The 21,184-nt window shown below is 39.2% G+C and overlaps 1 protein-coding gene across 5 annotated transcripts in view; it reads right to left on the reverse strand.

The window, feature by feature from the left end:
- LOC131693376 (titin) overlaps positions 1 to 20,873 on the reverse strand; it is a 140,329-nt gene extending 119,456 nt beyond the window's left edge. For 2 of the 5 annotated variants that reach the window (XR_009306230.1, XM_058981141.1), the window contains exons 1-2: positions 20,600 to 20,873; positions 19,547 to 20,160 (exon numbers count right to left, since the gene is read on the reverse strand). Coding sequence is in view for 3 of the 5 variants with exons in the window: in XM_058981141.1 (XP_058837124.1) it covers positions 19,547 to 19,769 (223 nt within the window). In the remaining 2 variants the exon portion in view is untranslated. The remainder of the gene's footprint in view (positions 1 to 19,546; positions 20,161 to 20,599) is intronic. The other 3 variants (XM_058981143.1, XM_058981142.1, XR_009306231.1) reach the window with 2 other exon arrangements.
- Positions 20,874 to 21,184: the final 311 nt, after the last annotated feature.

Consider the following 21,184-nt stretch of genomic DNA (forward strand, 5'->3'; position numbering starts at 1 on the left):
ACTTAAAGTCAGCAGCGTAGCTAGAAATTCGGTTTGGTGGGGGTTTGGTGAAAATCGAACTTAATCTCCAAATGACATAATTCCGAAACCGTCATAAATGAAGTTTTAAAATTATGGAGAATTATTTTTTTTTTAAATAGTAACAGAGTTCGTTTCTTTAGCGAATTTGTTGAGACTATCATTTAAAACAACTTTATTTGCAGGAATGAATACTACGTGTAGGGAGTATATTGAGTTCCAAAATGATGTTTACGAAATGTTCCTTAATCTATTTTTTTTATCTTAAACAACTTTTTATTGCGAGCTTCACAAACTCAAGCTTTGGATAAAATGTAAAATTTATTGTTTATAAATAGTAGAAGATCATAAACAGTAAATTATAATAATAATTTATTTTAAAGATACAAATAGCCTAAAATGTGTTGATACCCTGAACACACGGAGCCTTCATGTCTTCAAAGTGGTTTGTAATAGCACTCCCCAAAATTTTGCTGAAGACATTAAGTCTCTAATTTGTATGAAGAGTAAATTCTCCATAAATACTTCTGAGAGGATATAACGCCAAAGTTATTTTATCAGATGATGTGCTGTTTAACGTTTGTGAAATTCATCGAAGATACTAAACCTCCGGAATTGGCGGTTGCAAAATGATGCAATCTTGACCTTCAATTACTGTTTGCGAACATTTAATTTACCTATTCTTATAATTGCTAACACAACAAAAATTAAAAGCTCATCAAAATTGATGAGAACCTGCTAGAGTCGAACGGAAAACGCCATTTTTCATAAGTTTTACTCTGCTTTCGGAAAGTGTTATCCTCGTTATTAATCATATTACGTATTCGTCTCAACTTTACGCATTTCCAAAATAAAGACATGTTCAGCAAATGTTGAATGCTGTGCAATTTTTCGGTGAGCAGTTCTATGTTTCATGTTTCTGTGTTTCCAACTTCGTTTCCTGTTAAAGAAGACCCTAATCCATATTACAGTACATCCATTCAAAAGTGAGCTCAATATGATAGGAAATCTGAGGATTATTGGAATGTTTTCAGGCAGGTGTTTAATATTGATGTGATTAGACAACTGTTAGATCATGGCCAATAGATCAGTTACAGGTCAAGATCCATCAATCCAATTATTTTTTTGGGTGGGTGGCAAGGGGTGGGGTTGTTTCCTGAAGCCTTCTCTTGGCTACGCCATTGCTTGGAGTTATTTATATAGCTTTACATTTTCTAAGATATGTTTCAGATCGATCCGATGTTTGTAACTTAGAAACTTTGCATTCATCAGGTTCGCGCAAATGAAATTTTTTGCATCGATAAGTGATCAAGTTCCATGCAGACAACTTGGAATTGTTCGGCGGTTATTTCTGGCGATTGTAGATAGAAAAATGAAATACGAAATTCGTTTTATCGAAATAATATTTGGCTAATTTAAATGCTTTACTACTATATTGAACAATAAATAGGCGACAAAGGATAATCCACGAACAACAAGCTATAACTTTTAAAGTATTCAAAATATATATTTGATGTCTTCAGTAAAGTTATTTGCAAAAAAAGAGCTACAAATTTGCTGAAGACATCATTTCAATACAATTACTTTCATAAAAATTTATGAAAATATCTTACTTGTAGGTGGATTAATCAGCAAAAAAATAATACTGAAAGAAAGGGAATATTACATTCATCAAATTCTCCGAAGATACTATTGACCTAGCGGCTAACGCTTCGGCGTTAAAAATAGATTGCCTGTTTTTGGTCTTATTTATGGTTATGGGAAATGGTAAAAATCATTCGTCTATATTTAATGATAAATATCTCTTTTGATAATAGACCGATTTCAACAATCTATAGCTCGTTCGAAAGGTATTCGTATAGGCTGTCAATTTCGGCAGATAATTTAAAAATACTGCGAAAAACACCATTTTTACACTTTCAAACATTCATATCTTGGAAACTAAACATCAGAATCAGAAACAAATTAATAGCGTCCTGAAAATACGAATGAGAGTTTGTCCGTTACACACACAGACATTGTCCCAAATCGTCGAGCTGAGTCGATTGGTATATAAGACTCGGCCTTCCGGGCCTCGGAAAAAATCTTGAAAGTTTGAGCGAATTCTATACATTTCTTTTCTAAGAAATGTAAATATACGTATTTAAAGAAAAATGCGGTTTTAGCTTTAAATTAAAAATATTGCATATTTGGCAACACTGTAACCAAAAAATACTATTTTTTCAAGATTCCTGGACCAATTTTCTTTAAAATGCATCTCACCGATTGTTTCTCGACGCAGTAGAGCCGAAAATATCAATAAAAGTTAATAATTGATGCTATTTGTATGGAAAATTTTCCATGTACAATTATGACACGTCATTCAAATTTTGTCATCAATACACACCTATGACACGTGTTAGGGCGACTTTTGTTTACATTTTTAATAAAAACTCTAAATATAATTAATCGATCTTCGTAATATTTTAGAGACTAATACAGAGTAGATAGAAGCATGAATTGTCTTCAATGAATTGTTTCTACCATTTATAAGTTTCAAGATATTCAATTTCAAACTTTAAAAATCGTTTTTCTCGAAATGTGCAAAATGGCGCTTGTCATAAGATAGCACAACAGCGACGATATGTCATGGTCAGGAGACGTAAATTTACACGATTTTTGCCTTTCTCATATAAAGAAAGGCTATGCAATCACTGTAAAAATCGACTTTTTAACCGAGGCCCGGAGGGCCGAGTGTCATACACCATTCGATTCAGTTCGTCGAGATCGGCAAATGTCTGTGTGTGTGTGTGTATGTATGTGTGTGTGTATGTGTGTGTGTGTGTGTCATTTAAACTCACACAATTTTCTCAGAGATGGCTGAACCGATTTTCGCAAACTTAGTTTCATCTGAAAGGTATAACGCTCCCATATTCCCTGCTATTGAATTTTTAGTTGATCCGACTTCCGGTTCCGGAGTTACGGGTTGAAGAGTGCGGTCACACAGCAAATTCCCATATAAACTGGTACCACCATGATGTTCAAATGATGTAAAACATATTAAAATTGATGTAACATTACTCTAGTTTGCGGGTCTGGATCACTAATGATCAATCAAAGCAGCTTTGACCACATTGGCCACCTATGACGGTTCATGACGCCCCCGGGGAACCCGCCAAGTTCCTAAACTAATATCACACCCATTCCACAACGAATTCTCTACCGATTTTTACAAACCTGATTTCAGATGAAAGATACAGTAATGCCATTGACAGCTGCTGAATTTCATTCGGTTCTGACTCTTGCTTCCGGAGTTACAGGGGTGTTAGTAAGGATACACTGGAATTTCCCATATAAATCGGTACAATCGTAATACCTCAGAGGCTAAAAACTATTGAAATGGTCACCAAATTACTTCTAATCGCAGATCTAGATCACTGATTGCCAATCAAACATTCTTTGAATATATTGTCCACTATCGACGATTCCGGAAGTCCGGAATTCCGGGCATATTCCACACTTAAAGTCACATCGGTTCATCGGTGATGACTGAACCGATTTTCTCAAACTAAGTCTCAAATGGAAGGCAAAATATGCAGTTGAGTATTGCGTTGCCGCCCCTCCCGCCGCCTTGCCCTTACACCTCCCTCCTTCATCACTCCCCTCCTCTTGGACCACCCTCACGCCCGCATTTCCTTCATCCACCTCCACTCCCACTCTACTAACCCCCCATTCCCTACATGTTCAAACCCACTCCACCAACCTTTCCAAATTATAATCACATGAAGATAACATTGAACTCATGCTTATTAAGCTAATTAAATATTATTCTTTTGCCTTTCTTATATAGAAAGGTTATGCAATTGCTCCAAAAACCGACTTTCTAACCGAGGCCCGGAGGGCCGAGTCTCATATAACATTTGACTCAGTTTGCCGAGATCGCAAAATATCTGTGTGTATGTATGTGTGTATGTATGTATGTATGTTTGTGTATGTGCGGATTTGTTAACACAATGTACACATCGGTTTCTCGGAGATGGCTGAACCGATTTTTACAAACTAAGATTCAAATGAAAGGTATAATATTCCCATAGGTTGCTATTGAATTTCATTTTCAACCGACATCTTGTTCCGGAATACGAGTTGAAGAGTATGGTTACAAAACAAAATTTGTTGATTTGTCCACATCGGTTTCTCGGAATTTTCTGAACCGATTTTGACAAACTTAATTTTAAATGAAAGGTCCATCAGCTGCTGTTGAATTTTGTGTGGATCCGAGTTCTGGTTCCTGAATTACAGGGTGATAAGTACGATCACGCAGCAAATCCCGATTCTAACGAATTCTGCGATGAATATAAAATGGTGAAATTTTTTCCAAAATGTAAACACAACTGTTGAATTTGTAGATCTAGGTCCCCAACAGTCATTCAAAGGCTCTTTGGTCACACTGGCCACCATCGACGGATCCGGAAGCATCCAAATTCAGAATAACGGTTATATTGGTTTCTCGAAAATGGCTAGACCGATTTGATCAACTTAGTCTCAAATGAAAGGTGTTGCGTCCCCGGAAACTGATATTAAATTCCATCTCCATCCGACTTCTGGCTCCGGAGTTACGGGTTGTGGAGTGCGATCACATAGAAAACTCCGATTCAAACCGATACCGCGATGAATGCAAAAAGGTGCTCTTATATATACTTACCAAGTGTAATAAGAATGAAAGACATTTCCATAATGTTATATTGTACGAACCAGCTATTATATCATAGCTTGGAGAAATGAGAAAGGCACAATTGCACCTCTAGGTGGATTAAAACAGGTTTTTCTAGGTGTGTAGATAGATAGATAGATGTAGCAAATCATCGAAAATGATTGTTAATAAATAAGAAAGACAAAATTCCACCACTAGGTGGAGTAAAACGGGTGATTGTTCCAGAAACTATGGCGACACGTTCTTGAATTCTATTCGTTCCGTGTGTGGTTATAATGTTGGCGCTGCATAATGCACTGACGATGAAAGTAAATTTCAATGCTTCGTGTCAGTTTGCTATTACTTTCAAAATAAGATTGCCCAAAGCCAGGAACCTATCCATTTTTTGTGCCAATCAATTACGTCAGCTGGATCGATCGTTGACTCGTCCCAGCCTCGTACACTGCAACCGACGAGAACTTACAACGTTACCAAAACCGATCTGGTGTTTTAACAGCTCAACCCCCAGTAATCAGTAATGCACGCGATCCGATCTTATTCAATCGGCCCAATTAGTTGAGCAATTTGCACAACTATGGACAATTTTATGCCACCGGACAGGCAGACACCTCCCTTTTGCAGTAACAGTGCATATCATCGGTAATTAGTTTTATGGTCGTTGATTATTATCTGGCGAAGGTATGGGCTACATTGATATCGGTTTCCGTAGCGGACCGGTTTTTTTGTACTTTTACTCAAAATGGTTTGCTTTGCTAATACATACTACTGTGTAAGGCAACAATTGATTGCGTCTCAGTTTGATCAATAGGAATAGTCGATCTTGACCTAGCCCCGAGGTGGTATGTCGGGGACACCGGTTCGATTACTGAATGTATCACAGGGCAGCAGTCTGACGTGGATCAAATCTCTCAGGAAGGGATCATCGCTACACGGAAAAAATGTGTTTACAAATTCATGAACAATTAACTATGCATTCTGAAGTAATCATCTGATTTGCAATTGTGTAGAATTTATCTACCGTAGCCAACATAATGCTTTTATTTCTGAAGATATTTGATTTTTTGTGACCGTCATAGTTCCAGCTATATTATTACCATTCCATTTTTTTCCCGTTAACTAGTTGGCAACTTCAACTTCTATCTGTTGATTAGGGACTTTGAACCACCTCCCCAATTAGTTTAGCATAAAAAATTAAAAAAAAAAACAAAAAAAAAGAAAAGCAAAACCTAACAGGGAACTGCTAGAAACCAGAACAATAATCATACCCCATTACGGCTTTCGTTTGCTCACTGACTCAGAACTAGCACGTTCTCCACACTCCAGCTTGAAACCGAAAATAATTATTCCAACATAAACAGAGAAGTATTCAGAAGGCACACGCCCGCCAAACGGGTAAACGGGGAACTATTTATGCTTCGCGTGCGCGCATAATTACCACCAATCTACACGGTAGAAGCGCATCAATCTTAGCCCCATCAGAAAACTGGAAAAGATCAGGAAAAAAGAAAAATGCATACATCCATGCATCAACATCGACGAGGCCGTCAGCTGCGGTAGGAAAGTGTGATTGTTTGACAGAGAAATGATATGCGGCTAGGAGAGAAGAAAAAAAAGCAATCAAACACGGTCGGTTGAAAGTGCAGGGCCAGTGATGGTCTGATAGTGACACCAGCAGCGCATGTCTTCCCCGTACCCCATTGGCTCTTTGGGTGATGAATTTCCACTCTGCTTGGCTTCCTTGGATGATGGTGGGTGAAGGTGAAAATCAAAGAGGCGGAACCGCAATTCACGCGTGCGCACGAATTGCTTTCTGCAGAAATGCCACACACACGCACACGTGATGGAATGGCAAGACATTCGATGCCCCATGCATTACTGGGAAGTAGCAGCCGTAAAACACTATCTGATCGAAACCGGCAGATCAGAGCAACGGAAGATTCATGAGCGTCTTATACTGAGGAATCGTCCGAGGTGGCGTCCGGTTTTATTATGGGGAAACTGGCTGCACAATGTTGCCTTCCGTGCAGTCCGTAAATCATATTAATACAAACCTTTGAATCATTACTTCTGTCAGAAACTGCTGTCGGAACGAGTGTGGATTAATGATTATGGGTATGCTTGCAGTTGCAATAGAAACATTAGGTTTTACATTCCTCCCTATCGTGTGTTCGTATCAAGATCAATTTGAATAAAATAAATCAATCCGAAGTTGTATAAAAGCCGTTTTCTATCCATGTCCGTATCAGACTTACAAATGTCGCCGGTTGAAAGCATACTTTTATCTTCGATATTCGAGTACGGATTAAATGAAGTTTAAATTATTATCAATCACCTGACTGGATCATAACACGGCTCGCCTAGACTTGTAGTTAACCTTCACCGAACAGCATGAATGTGTTGAACTTGGCACTCAATCAGCTGTCAGATTTCATACCATTTTTGGCCATAATGCACCCGTCAACTGGATCAACTTCAGTTCCGATTGGGCTTTTCCCAAGGCATCCAATAGACGACAGTTGTTGGTGCTGCTGCTGTTGTGAGAGTATCAATTTAGCGCAAGGTTTTAATCATCCGACGGAGTCTGAACCGCGACATTTGTTCGAGCGACCGACCACAACCAGCAACAGCAGCAGCAACCAGTTTGTTTGCGACCCGACCCCGATCAGCCGAACGGCGCGGCGAGTCATTAGCGCCAGCTGACGGTTTGAATTCATAATTCCTAAATTAATACCTCAACGTTTACCGGCAGCCAGAATCGGATTGAACTTGAGCTAAAGCGACCGTGACGATCGTGGCAGGGTAGGTACAGCTGCTAGCTTACTTACTTGCTTACTTATGCCGAATGCGGACATGCGGTGCATTTTTCCAGTTCGACTGAAGCCAGATTTGTTGACACAGACAGGCTGCTGCTCCGCTGGCCGCAACTGTGCCCATCTGCGTGTACACTGCTGGTGACCAGTTGCGTTTCAGCTAATAAACCCTTTTACGGTAACTTGATGCTCGGTCCTAGAGGTGTTTGGCTTCGGGGTGTTTCTTTTTTCTCAGATGGATTATTTTGCATTCGTTAGTTGATTGTAAGGAAAGTAGCTTCACAGCTTTGGGTTGATGGTGCAACCTACTCGTACAGCTGTTTTTGTCGTGTTGAGTGATGCTATCGCTATAACTACAATTGGTAACATCCAGACGGCCGTCTTTTATCAATATTATAATATTTATTATTCATACATTACTCTTTTCCAAAACATTTACCGTGAATAGATCTTTGTTCAACTTCTGAAAAAATAAGTCGAAATGATATTTTGACACTGAAAATGTCTTACTGCCCTATCTGGGACTACGTGTCTTCTAAAATCTATCAATGCCACGTTTTTGCGTCACTATATTGAACGCTAATAACTTTGTATTTTTTTTATGGGCGGATTTCTATTCATACCATCCAAACAATTCGAAAATATCTGAAATTATGTTTCATTGCCATATTGTTTTGGAATTTCAATAGCACACTGCTGAAAAATAAGCAAAAATGAATAGACCTCGGAAAACGTGAAAACTCCCATACATCAGTCAATCTATTCCAGGCAGATCCGTCAATAGGGAGCCCTTTTAAACCTCCATAATAAAAAAGTGTAGTTGGTAAATCGATTGCCTTGTACGCAGCTCACCTGGGTTCGATTCCCAACCCCGCACATAGGGCTAGAGATTTTTCCAAAAATGATTTCTCAAACCCAAAAAGAGGCGAATGACTCTAAGGTTAAAACCTATATAATCAAAAAAATTGAAATTGTTCCCTAATTTTTGGTAAAACAAACCTGTAATTAAAAAGCCTTATAGCTTTTTTCAAGAATTCATGCATCTTTTCCAATCTCAATAATTGTAAAAAAAAACCTGTTTTAATCCACCTAGCGGTGGAATTGTGCCTTTCTCAATCATGAACACGATAATGTTTGCGTTGTTTATATTCATTAAAAGCTTTCAAATGCATATATTACATTTTATTATTATACATGACATGACATAGTTGACAAGAAAAGAAATCATTATTCGAGTTCTAAAATTTTGTAAAAGAAAAAACAGCCACGGTAATATTGAATCAATAAAAACCAGGGGAACATGGGGAGACTTGACCAGGTTTTCAGCTAAAGCTGCATAAATCTCTAAAAAAGTTTCGCTCAAAAATCATTGAAATATAATGTACAAGGTTCATGATTTTTTGCAAAATTTTTAATTTACTTTTGCAAAAGTTATAAAAATTTTTCCTGTTATTATTTTTTTTTTGGTCAAGTGGGGAATTGACCCACTAGGTTTTTGCTCCCATGTCTTAGGAGGCAACGGAACACAGAAGTCTCTAAGTCAGGGTTCCGTGCCGAGGACCTAATGGTTGGAGGGTCTAAAATACTCCCAGACGTGCATGGGTTTTATCCTTGCTGTTTTATCTGAGTCTTTGACACATTGGACCTTTAATTTTTTCCTCAGATTGTGGGATTCAAATTATGAGCATGCCTAATTTACAATTGGTATGGTTCGCTATATGAATAACGTGCTTGAAGCCTTACAATTGTTGTGCAAAGATGTTAAGTGTACAGTTTTCTAATCAATAATAGTTAGTTTAGCACAAATGAATCTCCAGCATAAACGTACAGCAACTATGAATCTATCTCGACTTTTACAGGAGGGTAAAGCTTCCATAGTATAGGTTCAACAACCATATCTTCATGAACTATGACAAATATGGGGCTATTGACGCGTGTGTCATATCGCAGTTCACAACTGGTGATATTTGTGCTGTTGCAGTCACTCTAACTGTCACTAATATATATAGGAAGTATACCTATTCATCGGCATATTTGCTGCATAATGATTAACCTTCTTATAATTTCAAAAGCGTTGTATCACATTGTAACAGAAATTGCGATTCCGTTCATACCAATACTCATCACATCATTTGGAACAGCGCAGTTATCAATCAGAGAGACTCTGAACAGTTGGAGTACATAAGTAGTAGAATTATACATATTCTGAATATAGGAAACCGACTAACTTTTGCGAGGTATGGAGAGGGCAGTGTCGGTTCTAAATGAAACTGAACCGTCTCTATCCAATCATAAAAAAGTATTATTCGATCATCTTGATGTTACCCTAAATGTGGTAACATATCGTAATCCTAAATCTACACACTTTATGGAAAACTTACTAAGTTTCATGAATATTTCTTAACAATTAATCAACTAGATGACTTAGATGACGTCGTGGATACGACAAACTCATTCCTACGAGAAAGCTTGATCACTTTTAAAACGACTAGGAAACTCCGAAATGGAAAGATGTTCCGATGAGCTCCTTAAAATCCAGAGATTGTGTTTATGTAATGGACGAAAAAGATGTTCTTAATTGTCTCTTCGACGCACACTTTCCAGGTTGTATCGATCCGGAGTTGAACAATGTTCACAGATCTCATTCTGCTGATTCGGACTCGTGGCCGTTAGCACGCACGTTGGTCACCACTGAATCGGTCAAGTGGGCTTTGCTCCAAACAAATCACCCGGAAAAAATGGAATGCTTTCCGTGCTACTGCAAAGGAGATTTGATATTCTCAAACATGTCGTGCAAAAGATTTTGCTTTCCAGTTTTGCTATTAGATTTATTTCCAAAGGGGGGAGCTCAAGCTATGATGAAGCCGAGAATTTTAAGCCTATCAGCTGAAGTTCTTTTCTTCTGAAAGCTTTGTGACGGTTATCGATTATCACATCAGGAACATTAGTTTAGTTGAATATCCAGTGCACAAAATGCAACATGCATATCAGTGTGGGAAATCCACGATCACTCTGCTTCACGATGTTGTTTACAACATTGAGAAGCCCTGCTCGCTCAAGCAATCTAGCTTGGGTGTATTCCTAGATATTGAGGATGCTTTTGACAATGTGTCCTTCCAGTCTATTCTGGAAGCGACGCGCGGTCATGGGATACCTGCATGTATCTCAGGTTGGATAAACGCAATGCTTAGTAACCGCGTTCTTTGCTTGTCACTGTGACAGGCTGAGATACGGAAGTTCAGTGCGGTTGTCCTCAGGGTGGCGTTCTGTCAGCTTTGTTATGGAACTTGGTTGCCGACGGCTTGTTGAAGAAACTAAATGAGCTTGGATTTCCAACCTACGGGTTTGCTGACGATTACTAAATACTATTTACTGGACTTTGCATCTGAGCTGTCGAACAGTGGTGTCGATAAGTTAAGATATCAATAATCCCAACAAACTTTTCACGAAGAAGCGAACTACAACCGGGGTTTGTTCCTTGCATTTCTTTGTTCCTGAGCAACTGTGTGTAGATCAAGGCAAACACGTTGGAGTTATATTTGATTTGGTTTTCTCAAATTGAGTTCAGAGTCAATAAAGCTTGCATGGCCTTCGGGCAGTGCAGACGAACTTTAGGAAACACCTGGGGTCTCAAAACCAATTCTACCTATTGGATTTACACGACAATTGTACGTCCAATACTGTCATACGAATGCTTTGTGTGGTGGCAGAGGGGAGAGGTGATGACAGTCCAGTCAAAGCTAAACCATCTGAAAAGAATGACGCGCATAGCGTTGACTGGTGCTCTCGCCACAACTCCGACTGCTGATCTTGATGCACTTCTAAATATCAAACCAGTTTAGTTTTACCTACAGGGCATTGAATGTGAAGATTCCCCCTTGAGAGGAGTGGTTGTCTGGCTATATGGAAAGACAGCAACAAACGCAAGTGGTCTGTTACACTGACGGTTCTCTGATGGAGATGTGTGCTGGTGTCTACTGTCGTGAAATGAGATTGGAACAATTTCACACGCTAGGTAGATACTGTACTGTATTCCAAGCACAAATTTTCGCAATTATGTGCGGGGTACAATCGGCCCTTCAATCGAGATTATTCGGCAAAGTTATAAACTTCTGTTCCGGTATTCATTGCAATGAATGAAATTGGATCGTCACCATCATCCGTTTGTTTTGACCATTGAGCCTCTTTACGGTTCACCAGTGATTGACGATGTAGATGTGTGGTATGATTTCAATCAATGCGATTATGACGAGCTAAATGTGAGAATCTCAAACATCAATTGGATTGAAATATTATCACTGGGTACTCTCGACGAGGCTGTGGACAGGTTTTATCGCGAATTGGACTTAATTTTTCAACAACACGTGCCTCTGAGAAGACGAACGCGCCGTTGCACAGTTGAAGTTTTTGAAAGTATGCTGTTAGATATTCTCTACCCTGCAGTAAAACACATCATCACTACAGATCAGCATGGGTTTGTTAGAAAGCGCTCAACAACGACGAACTTAATGAGCTATGTGTCAACGCTGATTGATAAATTAGAGAAACGACAACAAATTGATGCAGTGTATGTAGATTTCTCCAAAGCCTTCGATCGCCTTCCTCATCAGCTAGCTGTTGAAAAGTTGAGGCGAATCGGATTTCCGGACTGGCTGACCAATTGGATCTTCTCGTACCTTACAAACCGCAGTGCTTCTGTGCGACTTGGAACTGTACTTTCAGACCCATTCGACATCACATCGGGTGTACCTCAAGGGAGTCACCTTGGACCTCTTCCCTTCGTGCTCTTTGTGAATGACATTTGCAGCGAATTGACATCGTGTAAGGTGATGTACGCAGATGATCTGAAAATTTATCGCATCATAACAACTCTGGTAGATTGTTGTGCACTTCAGATGGACATAGATAGGATCATGAGTTGGTGTGATAGAAACGGAATGACTATAAACATTCAGAAATGTAACATAATCACATTCACACGAATACTCTCGCCAATTACGTTTGAGTATGCAGTTAGCGCTGCCCCAGTAAAACGAGTTTCATCAATCAAGGACCTTGGTGTTATACTTGACCGTAAGCTACGTTTCATCGAACACTTCAATGCAGTTACTGCTAAAGCCTTTGCAGTACTAGGACTCATCAAACGAAACACCCAAGATTTCAACGACGTCTACTGCCTGAAGGCACTGGACATCAGTCTGGTACGCAGCATTCTAGAGTATGGAGTTATCGTTTGGGCTCCGTATCACACCGTACACATTAATCGCATAGAACGGGTGCAAAAGAGCTTCGTCCGGTATGCCCTTCGACGGCTTCCCTGGCGAAATCGATTTGAACTACCACCGTATGAGCATCGTTGTGCTCTTATCAACCTGCCTACGCTACGAAACAGGAGAGTTTTTCTGCAGCGACTTTTTGTGTTCGATCTTCTCGCTGACAACATTGACTGCCCTCTGCTTCTCGCTAAGCTGGACTTCAACGTTCCTGGTAGGTCTCTGCGGAGAATGGACTTCTTTCGGCGCTCTACTCATCGCACGCAATACGGCCAGAATAACCCGGTAGATGTTTGCTGTCAGCTCTTCAATAGCGTTTTTCATAATATTGACTTTAACTTAAGTAGAGAAATGTTCAAATTGAAAATAGGTTTAAGTTAGTATAGTATTTCAGTCTGTACGAAAATTTATTAATTCGAAGGCAATATATATTAAGTTAAGTTAAGTTAAGTTAATTTCTGGTTGGGTTACTATGGTTGTTTCCTGGACCTGTTTATGTTTTGTTATGATTCTTGTTCACACTTTGGGGATACACTGGTTTGAAGTATATCAACTTAAAACGACGATCATGATTCCAAGAGCTCAGTTGCGATTTTTGTAATTTATCAGCACGTTACTGTGATATTTTATTCATGAGCGTAATATCCGATTTTTCTGGAAGAGTAGAACGATGTATGTTCATGATTTCGGGATTTTTGTCACAATATTCGTAATTTATATTCACGTTTTCGTGATATTTTATTCACGAGCTTCGTGTTGAGCTTTTCTGGCAGAGTAGTGTGACTTTTGTGGATGATTTCAGGACCTCAGTCACGAGTTTCGTAACTTCTATTCACGTTATCGTGATATTTTAGTCACATATAGAGAGATTTGTGTTCATGATTTCCGGATCTTAGTCGCGTTTTTTGTAATTTATATTCACGTTATCATGATATTTTATTTTTGAGCACACACTCGGATTCGACACGTGCATTAATGTGACTACTGTGCATGTTTAATCACTGTCGGATTTTTGACTCGGAGTAACGTGACGATATGATTTGGTTCATAAAACCGTAAATAGTTCGCGGTATATTGTTCTATGAACTACATCACGAACAAGATTCGTGGCTCTATAATATATTTTTGATTTTCAGCGCAGTTTGCGTTTTCTGTCCTGATATCACATTCAACCTTATCGAATGAATAATGATGTTCGAGGTCCTAATAGTTTTCTTATATCTGCTGCTCGCACTAGTCTAGTCGTTATAGGTTATACATGCATTTATGACATTTCACGACAAAACCCAGATTTTGTGAAAAAGTTCACGTAAAAATCTCAAGACTGCTCATGAGTTGTATGCAATAGAAAATGATTACGGATGTCTTCTAAATATCACAAGCACTCAAGATAGATCGTCAATCATGTATTACGAATCATGAACCAGTTCACAATTCCATGAATTTTTTTTATGATTTTGTAAACTATTACATGAGCACGAATGGTCAGTCGTGAAAATTGTACTAGGAATCATGAACTGGTTCACGAACACATGAACGATACTTTTTGATGTTGAGAACTAGCTCACGAACACACATGGTCAGATGTGACTATTATATTAGGAATCATGAACCAGTTCATATTTCTTTGAATAAGAACTATTGTGAACTATTTCAAGAGCACGAATGGTCAGTAGTTGGGAATCATACATCAATTAACGAATACAAAAAACTATATTTTTCGATTTTGTGAATTATTGCACGAGCTCGAATGGTAATTCGTGATTATATTAGGAATCATGAACTAGTTCACGATGATTGAAATGATTCATGAATAATATTCCGGGTTTCGTGCAATAGTTTACGCGTAAATATGTTTTTCAAAAGCTACGAATTAAATCATGATTCCACCTATGGTTTTATGAAGAATGTTCATAAGGTTATGAACTCGTTCACATACAGAAAATCGATTTAGTAATGGTATGATGGAAACCATGACTCAAGTTCACAAAACAAAAACAAATATTTTTACAAATAAAAGCGTTATTTAGGCGTTACTGACTAAAAATGGAATATAATTATAAAACACATAATTTTTGTTCATGGTCCTGTTTTGGTAACGTAAACGTGATTGCTCCTGAATTCATGGCATTTTATTCACGTTTTTCCATGATAGTAATCCTTGTGCTTATGGTGAGGGTTACCAAGACATCGAGCACGTTGTTTGGTCGTACACTAAATATCGCAGTCCTTTTTATAAGACTCGCTAGTGCCCCGAACGAGTTCGTTGCAACATTTCAGTTCATGGCAATTTAGAGATATGTAAAAGACAAATATATCTCTGAAAAGCCTGAGGAGATTTCTTGTTGGTGCTATTTCCGCATTCCCATACTAGTTAATTAAGTAGTCTTTGTGACAAATCATCGTCCAGACTACTACTACTTATCGAATATGAAATGCAGTCATTCGTTGTGAGTCTGCCGATCGAGACGTAGTTAAAAAGCCGTAAGTAATTTGAATTCAATGATCATAACTGTAAGGAAATTATCAAATGGTATCTATAATTTAATGAAATTTGGCAAAGAATGAAGTGTCAAATTCATCTGAAATACTTTGTGAATGCTCGTTATATGATAGCAAATTAATCTTATTTGATCAATTGATTTACAACCTCTGTAAAGACAAGCTTTTATGGGTATTTTTCAATAACTGGTTCCTCAAATGCCTTGGATAAGGTCGTGCATACGGCAAACTTACTGATGGTAGTAGCAAACTAAGAGGTACGTTCGCTATGTCAAAGGGCTCGTTTAAGGAAGTTTCGGTACTTGAGCATAAGTTCGCCGAATCTAGACAACTATAGTGAGCTATTAGTCAATTGACAGCTTGGCTCCATATTAATTTCCGGGAAAATAGGATCGCAATATGACAGTATTACTTCTGTAAAAAGGATTTGTGGTAATGTGTCACAAGAGCCGTGGCATGCGGTTGGCCAGGTTGGTCCCGCCAAGAGCGCCAACCTTAGGGGGGCACTAAAATCTTGATATGCTTTTTAAAATAAGTAAGGTTAAGTCATGAAATTAGTCAGGAAAGGAGTATAAATTCCAGATACACACCAAATTTTGAAAGTCGAACTAAAAAAGAAAGCCAAAGCAAACAGCAACAAGGCGCATAACTGAGAATCTACCAAAGGCGTCAGAAGACTGCACTACGGTCCTGTTAGTCTAGAATAAATAAAAAAGATAAAGACTTTAAATTTCAACAAAAATAGCGAAAAATATTGCAAACTTTTTCTGTTCGTTTTCCCAGTTTCGTAAGAACAAGGGGAACGGAAATGTAGTCATGGTCAGTAAAGCCGGTCGCCTTTTTAAAGCTGTAGCAAAGATCGTAGAGTAAGCTAGATCAATTATCATCAAGAAGATAACCGCATGCCGTACCATGAAAATTGAAGTCTCCTCGATGCCGGGAGGAGTTCCGTAATATCACAAATTTGCCGGTGCCCAACCTAGGTCTAACCAATTCTACACTAAGTTGAATCTCTAGTTGAAATATCACATGGTTTTTGGTTTTCCTGGAAGCGTTGGAAACTCTTTATTTCTTCTGAATTCACCAGGTGCTGTTTGCTTTTGATTTGTGGTGGAGCATTTTCTTGCTGATATATTTAGCAGTTTTTCAAAAGAGAAAAAATATTGTTACGAAGACTCATTTGCTTGTAATTAGTGCATTAGTGTAAGTATGACGCGCGGCACAAACAACCGATCATGCAGACGATCTTTGTCGAAGAAGATGCAAAGCAGTCTCGCCAAAAGGTCACCTGACACTAGTTTGAAGGTCCGGTACGATTGTCAGTCAAAATTTTCGCTCACTGGAGCAAGGGGTCACGGAAACAGACAATCCCGTCCTTCAGTAAATCCACGCATACCAAGTTCGAATCGATAACTACACCATTGATCTCAACTTTGTGAGCGGCCATGTAAACGCGTTAGTTGTTCATTAAAGTTTTATCGTCAGTAACTGCTATTTGTTTGCTTTAGACAAAATATTACAATCCTGAGCTTATCTAGGCGAACTTTCGAGATATCTAGCACAGCAGAATATATCTTTGATCCGAAAGAAGATCGGATACGGTCGAACCCAGTTCACTATGTTTGATTTTAAATGGAAGCTCGGATCTTGTTCGACATCCATTATTGGATCATTTGGGTTAATTGAGGAGTATGCTTAATATACGGTAGAGTGCCAACATTTATAGTCTTCCTAAACTTTCAAATCGGACACACCTCAAAAGAATAGGTACCACGAAAAAAGTCTGAGCGCAATCAAAAAAAATTTGAGCGCAATCAAAAAACAATGTCATGAAGCCTTGAGATCTGGTGTAATGTTGAAAAATGTCTTTGTTGTACAAGGAATATTTTTGAACTGGGATGGTACTTGAGCTTGGAAATGCAGTTTTTATTTTTGTGTATGCCAAATGTTTTAGAAATCAATGAAATGTCGAAATCTGGTGTCAATTCGAAACGATACAAGTTTTTTGATTTTTATTTGAAAATTTCAGTTTGAAAATTAAAAGTACCAGATAGGCAACATTTGTCAAAACAATTTTTTTTATGAGAAGATGCAAAATCCGTTGTTTCATGCAGTCCTAAGACATTTGGCATAAAAAATAAATTAAAAGCTGCCTATTCAAACCCCAGTATCAACTCAAATCCAGAATTTTCCAAATTTCATAAAGGCTATCTTAAAAAAAAATCGAGTTCGATTTTTGAATATTCTATGGGTCCTTTTGTGTTTTTTCACGGGTGAAAATTTGTATACTTTGGCCGTTTTACGCAACCCCTTCATCGCGTCCGATTGAGCTAAACTTTTTTTTGTTGAGGTGCGTCCGGTTATTAAATTCGATGATCACCCGATTTCCCTACATTCCATTAGCATTCTATACAGTCGTCTGAATAGATGCTCCTTTCGTCGCCTTTAAACACCCAGTGTCAATTGATTTTCTTAATAAAAAAAATGAAATTTACATGACATGAACGACAGTCAAACATGAATTAACTAGGGAGTAGGTGAGCCATTTTCTTGTACACACATTATTAATTGAAGGTCGAACTGAAAGAGAAAGCCAAAGTAAACACCAAACGGGGCGCAAAACTGAGACTCCGCCAAGGGCGCCAGAAGACCACGTTACTGCTCTGTGTGTCTAATGGATCACCGTATTAAATATAGTTATGTTATTTCTGTCTTCAAATATTCATTCAGCCGATGTGGATAACAATTTTGCAAGAATTGTCATTAGGAAGGATTTCAGTACCAGAGGATGTTCGTAAGAGAAAAATAAGTTGAAATATGCTGAAGAAATCTTGCAGGCGAGTTGCGGATGCAGTTATCTTAGTACTCGACACATTACTTCTGGGATAATAATGTAAAAGCAGGGGTAAACTCTGTTTTCTTATTTATTTAAAACGTGTTTAGTATAAATCTGAGCCTCTCTTTGTTTACTCTCCCTTGATAGCACGATCTCTTAAATGTTTACATAAAATTAAAGCGCGGATGCTTCGTTTGACATTTACGGTGGCCTAACTGAATATTGCAGATGAGTGCAGGTGAATATTATAGATTTACATTAAATGAACCTCAAATATGTTTAAAACTACTTGGAAATTTTAGGAATGTTTCATAATTGCACCATAATGATCGAAAGAGAAAGCAAACAGAGCGAGGTTCTAATTGTCCGCTATGAGTTCTCCAAAAATCACAGTCAATAGAATGGATTTAGATATTCAAGAATAAATTAATATAAATTATTCGATTGAAATTTTTCTAATTAGTCGCCACTCTACTAACAATAAGAACTTCTCATAAATCATCAGATCAGCTGTTCCTCAAACGATCTACACATGTATTCTCAATCAACAGGCCCACAACTCTCTTCCATCAGGTGGTTGATTAAAGAGAGCGGGCGAATTTGGTTTTTGGCCGAGCTTCTCTTCAGCAGAATTCAGCAAACGAGAGAGATCAGCTGGTTTTCGCCCGCTCTGAGAACTGCAAATATTTCGCGAGCAGCTCGCGAGCAAATTCGGCAGCCGAAACTCTCTCAACAATCAGCTCACTGAGCTGACGTTTACCATTCGATCACTGTCACAACCACCACCGGAGCGGTGAGCAAGAATGGCAGAATGGAGACGCATGATGTATCATTAAAAATTAGGAAAGGAATTTTCTGTGCGGACGGTTTTTTTTCGGTGAGTGTGTGATCTCAGCACAGCGGAGAAATCACAGTGCGCTACTGAAACTAAAAATAACGTTCAGAATAACACATATTTTTAGTAACAGAGTGACCTGCTGCCCGTGCTGCGGGACAGATTGAAGCTGAAGATCCGGTATGACTCGCTCGCTTTCGTTCTACCGTTGTATTGTGTCTAGAAATGCCACCACACCACTCACTTTAAACCGGATTTGATCCAGTTCTAAGCTATCGTGGAAAATGCAAAAGCTAATTTTAGCCACTGTCACATCTACTCCAGATCATTGCACATCTGACTCATCTGAAACGGTCCAGTCCATTTTCGTGGCACCACTACGTGAGCGAGCGAGAAAAGCGAACGAGATTCGGCGCGAGTTGCTCGCCAAACGGATTCCATTCTGCCCACGCACTTTGCCTCCTCGGAGGCGCACGGTCAGTGGCGACTGTTATATAAGTAGGAAAATTTTCACACCAACGCCCATGGCTACTCGCGAAATGAAGATCCTAACACGGGAAAAATTTTGCAACTTAAACTGACCTCTTTGCTGAGTAACTTGACGGCTGACCGAGTGCTCGGTACGGCTGATGCTGCTCTGCTGGGATGAAAATTGCTGCTGCTGGGAAAATTCCTGGCTCATAAATTGCTGCGATTGCTGCTGAACCGAGGACGATTGCTGTTGCATAATCGTCGACGATTGCTGCTTCTGTTGCTGCTGCTGCTGCAGCTGCTGGAACTGCTGATTAGGATTAGGTCGTTGCATCCTGACTGCGGCTTGTAATCCTTTTTTGTGCTAATCCAGATTGAAGCTGCTGATCCTGATTTTCTTTTTTTCAAAATTCGATTACCACTAGATCTCTTTGGCTACTAGGTTTCGCTTTCACAATTTTTTTTCTGTTATCGTTGCACACTAGAGATTCCAGTAGGCTTTGCAGGACACTTATTTTTTTTATCGATAAATGAAAACTTTCAGCAAAAAGATGAACACTATAAATTATGAAACTTAACAAAAACTTCCTTAGACTAATCCTCTTCGTTTGGGTGCACTTTTTTCACTTAACTTTCGATGTGCTTTTTATTCCAGGCACTTTTTCCGTAGATCCTTTCTGCTGCTTGACGAAAGTTATAAGTCCGCTGAATTTCACTGACTGAAACTAGATTGCAATGAGAAAAAAATATTTTGCTGGAAAATCCGGAAATTTCCAGTAAAATACTTTGCACAAGCGTCACAAGTTTTCCAGACTTTCACTTTTTCATTAATTAATCCAGATTTTTTTTTGATAATCCTCAAAAATCTCACTAAGTCCCCTCGAAAAAATTAAAATTTTCACAAGTCCCATTCACAAACGCACGAAATTCGTCAAAGTCCTCGCACTAAAATCAACCGCACGAAACGCGAAAAATTTTCACAAGTCCCCACGCGACGACATCCGAAAATTCGAAAATCTCCTAAGTCCCCACGCGAAAAATCAACTTTAACTTTTCACACGCGCACGCGATCACACGAGCCGGACTCGAAAATTCCACCAAAGTCCGTTTTTAGCGGGTACTTAGAAAATTTTCACCGAGCGCGGAGCAAATCCCATACAGTACCGGTAGGCAGATTTTCCAACTTCCAAGTGTGGCAGGCAGTTTCAAGTCATCCCCGAGACAAATAACTTAAGACGTCGGTCGTGTCTGAAGAGCGAGCGAAGAGTGACACCCAAGTGAAAACTGGTCTGGCGATCGAGCCGTCGATTTTCCGGACGGGAGCACACTGTTCGACCCGGTCGGGTGTGTGTGCGTGCACCGAATTTCCCGACTGCCGCGTTGGTGCTCTCCGCTGCTGCTGCTGCGATGGACCCCTCGGCTTGTTGTTGTGGTTTGTTTCGCTTGCGGGGATAGTTTTTCCGGATTGAAGATTCTTGGAAGCTGCACCGATCCTACCAATACCACTGCACTCGTTCTTTGGTTGGATAAGTTGATTTGTTATTGTCGCCGCTTGGTCCGTGAGCGCACTGTTTGCTCTACACGTTGTAGAGGATCTCGTTTCGAAGAGCGATGTTGATCGCTTGAAGGCGACTTCGGAAATGGCAAGTCCAACGAGCGCGCGTTGTTTCGTACTGCTGGCTGGTTTAATTTTCCTCTTCGATGGTGCTGGGTGAAATGGAAATGCCGCTACATTGTCACCCCTTCCTC

This window comes from Topomyia yanbarensis, chromosome 3 (assembly GCF_030247195.1).
Source record: "Topomyia yanbarensis strain Yona2022 chromosome 3, ASM3024719v1, whole genome shotgun sequence".
In the NCBI taxonomy this organism is placed as follows: Eukaryota; Metazoa; Arthropoda; class Insecta; order Diptera; family Culicidae; genus Topomyia; species Topomyia yanbarensis.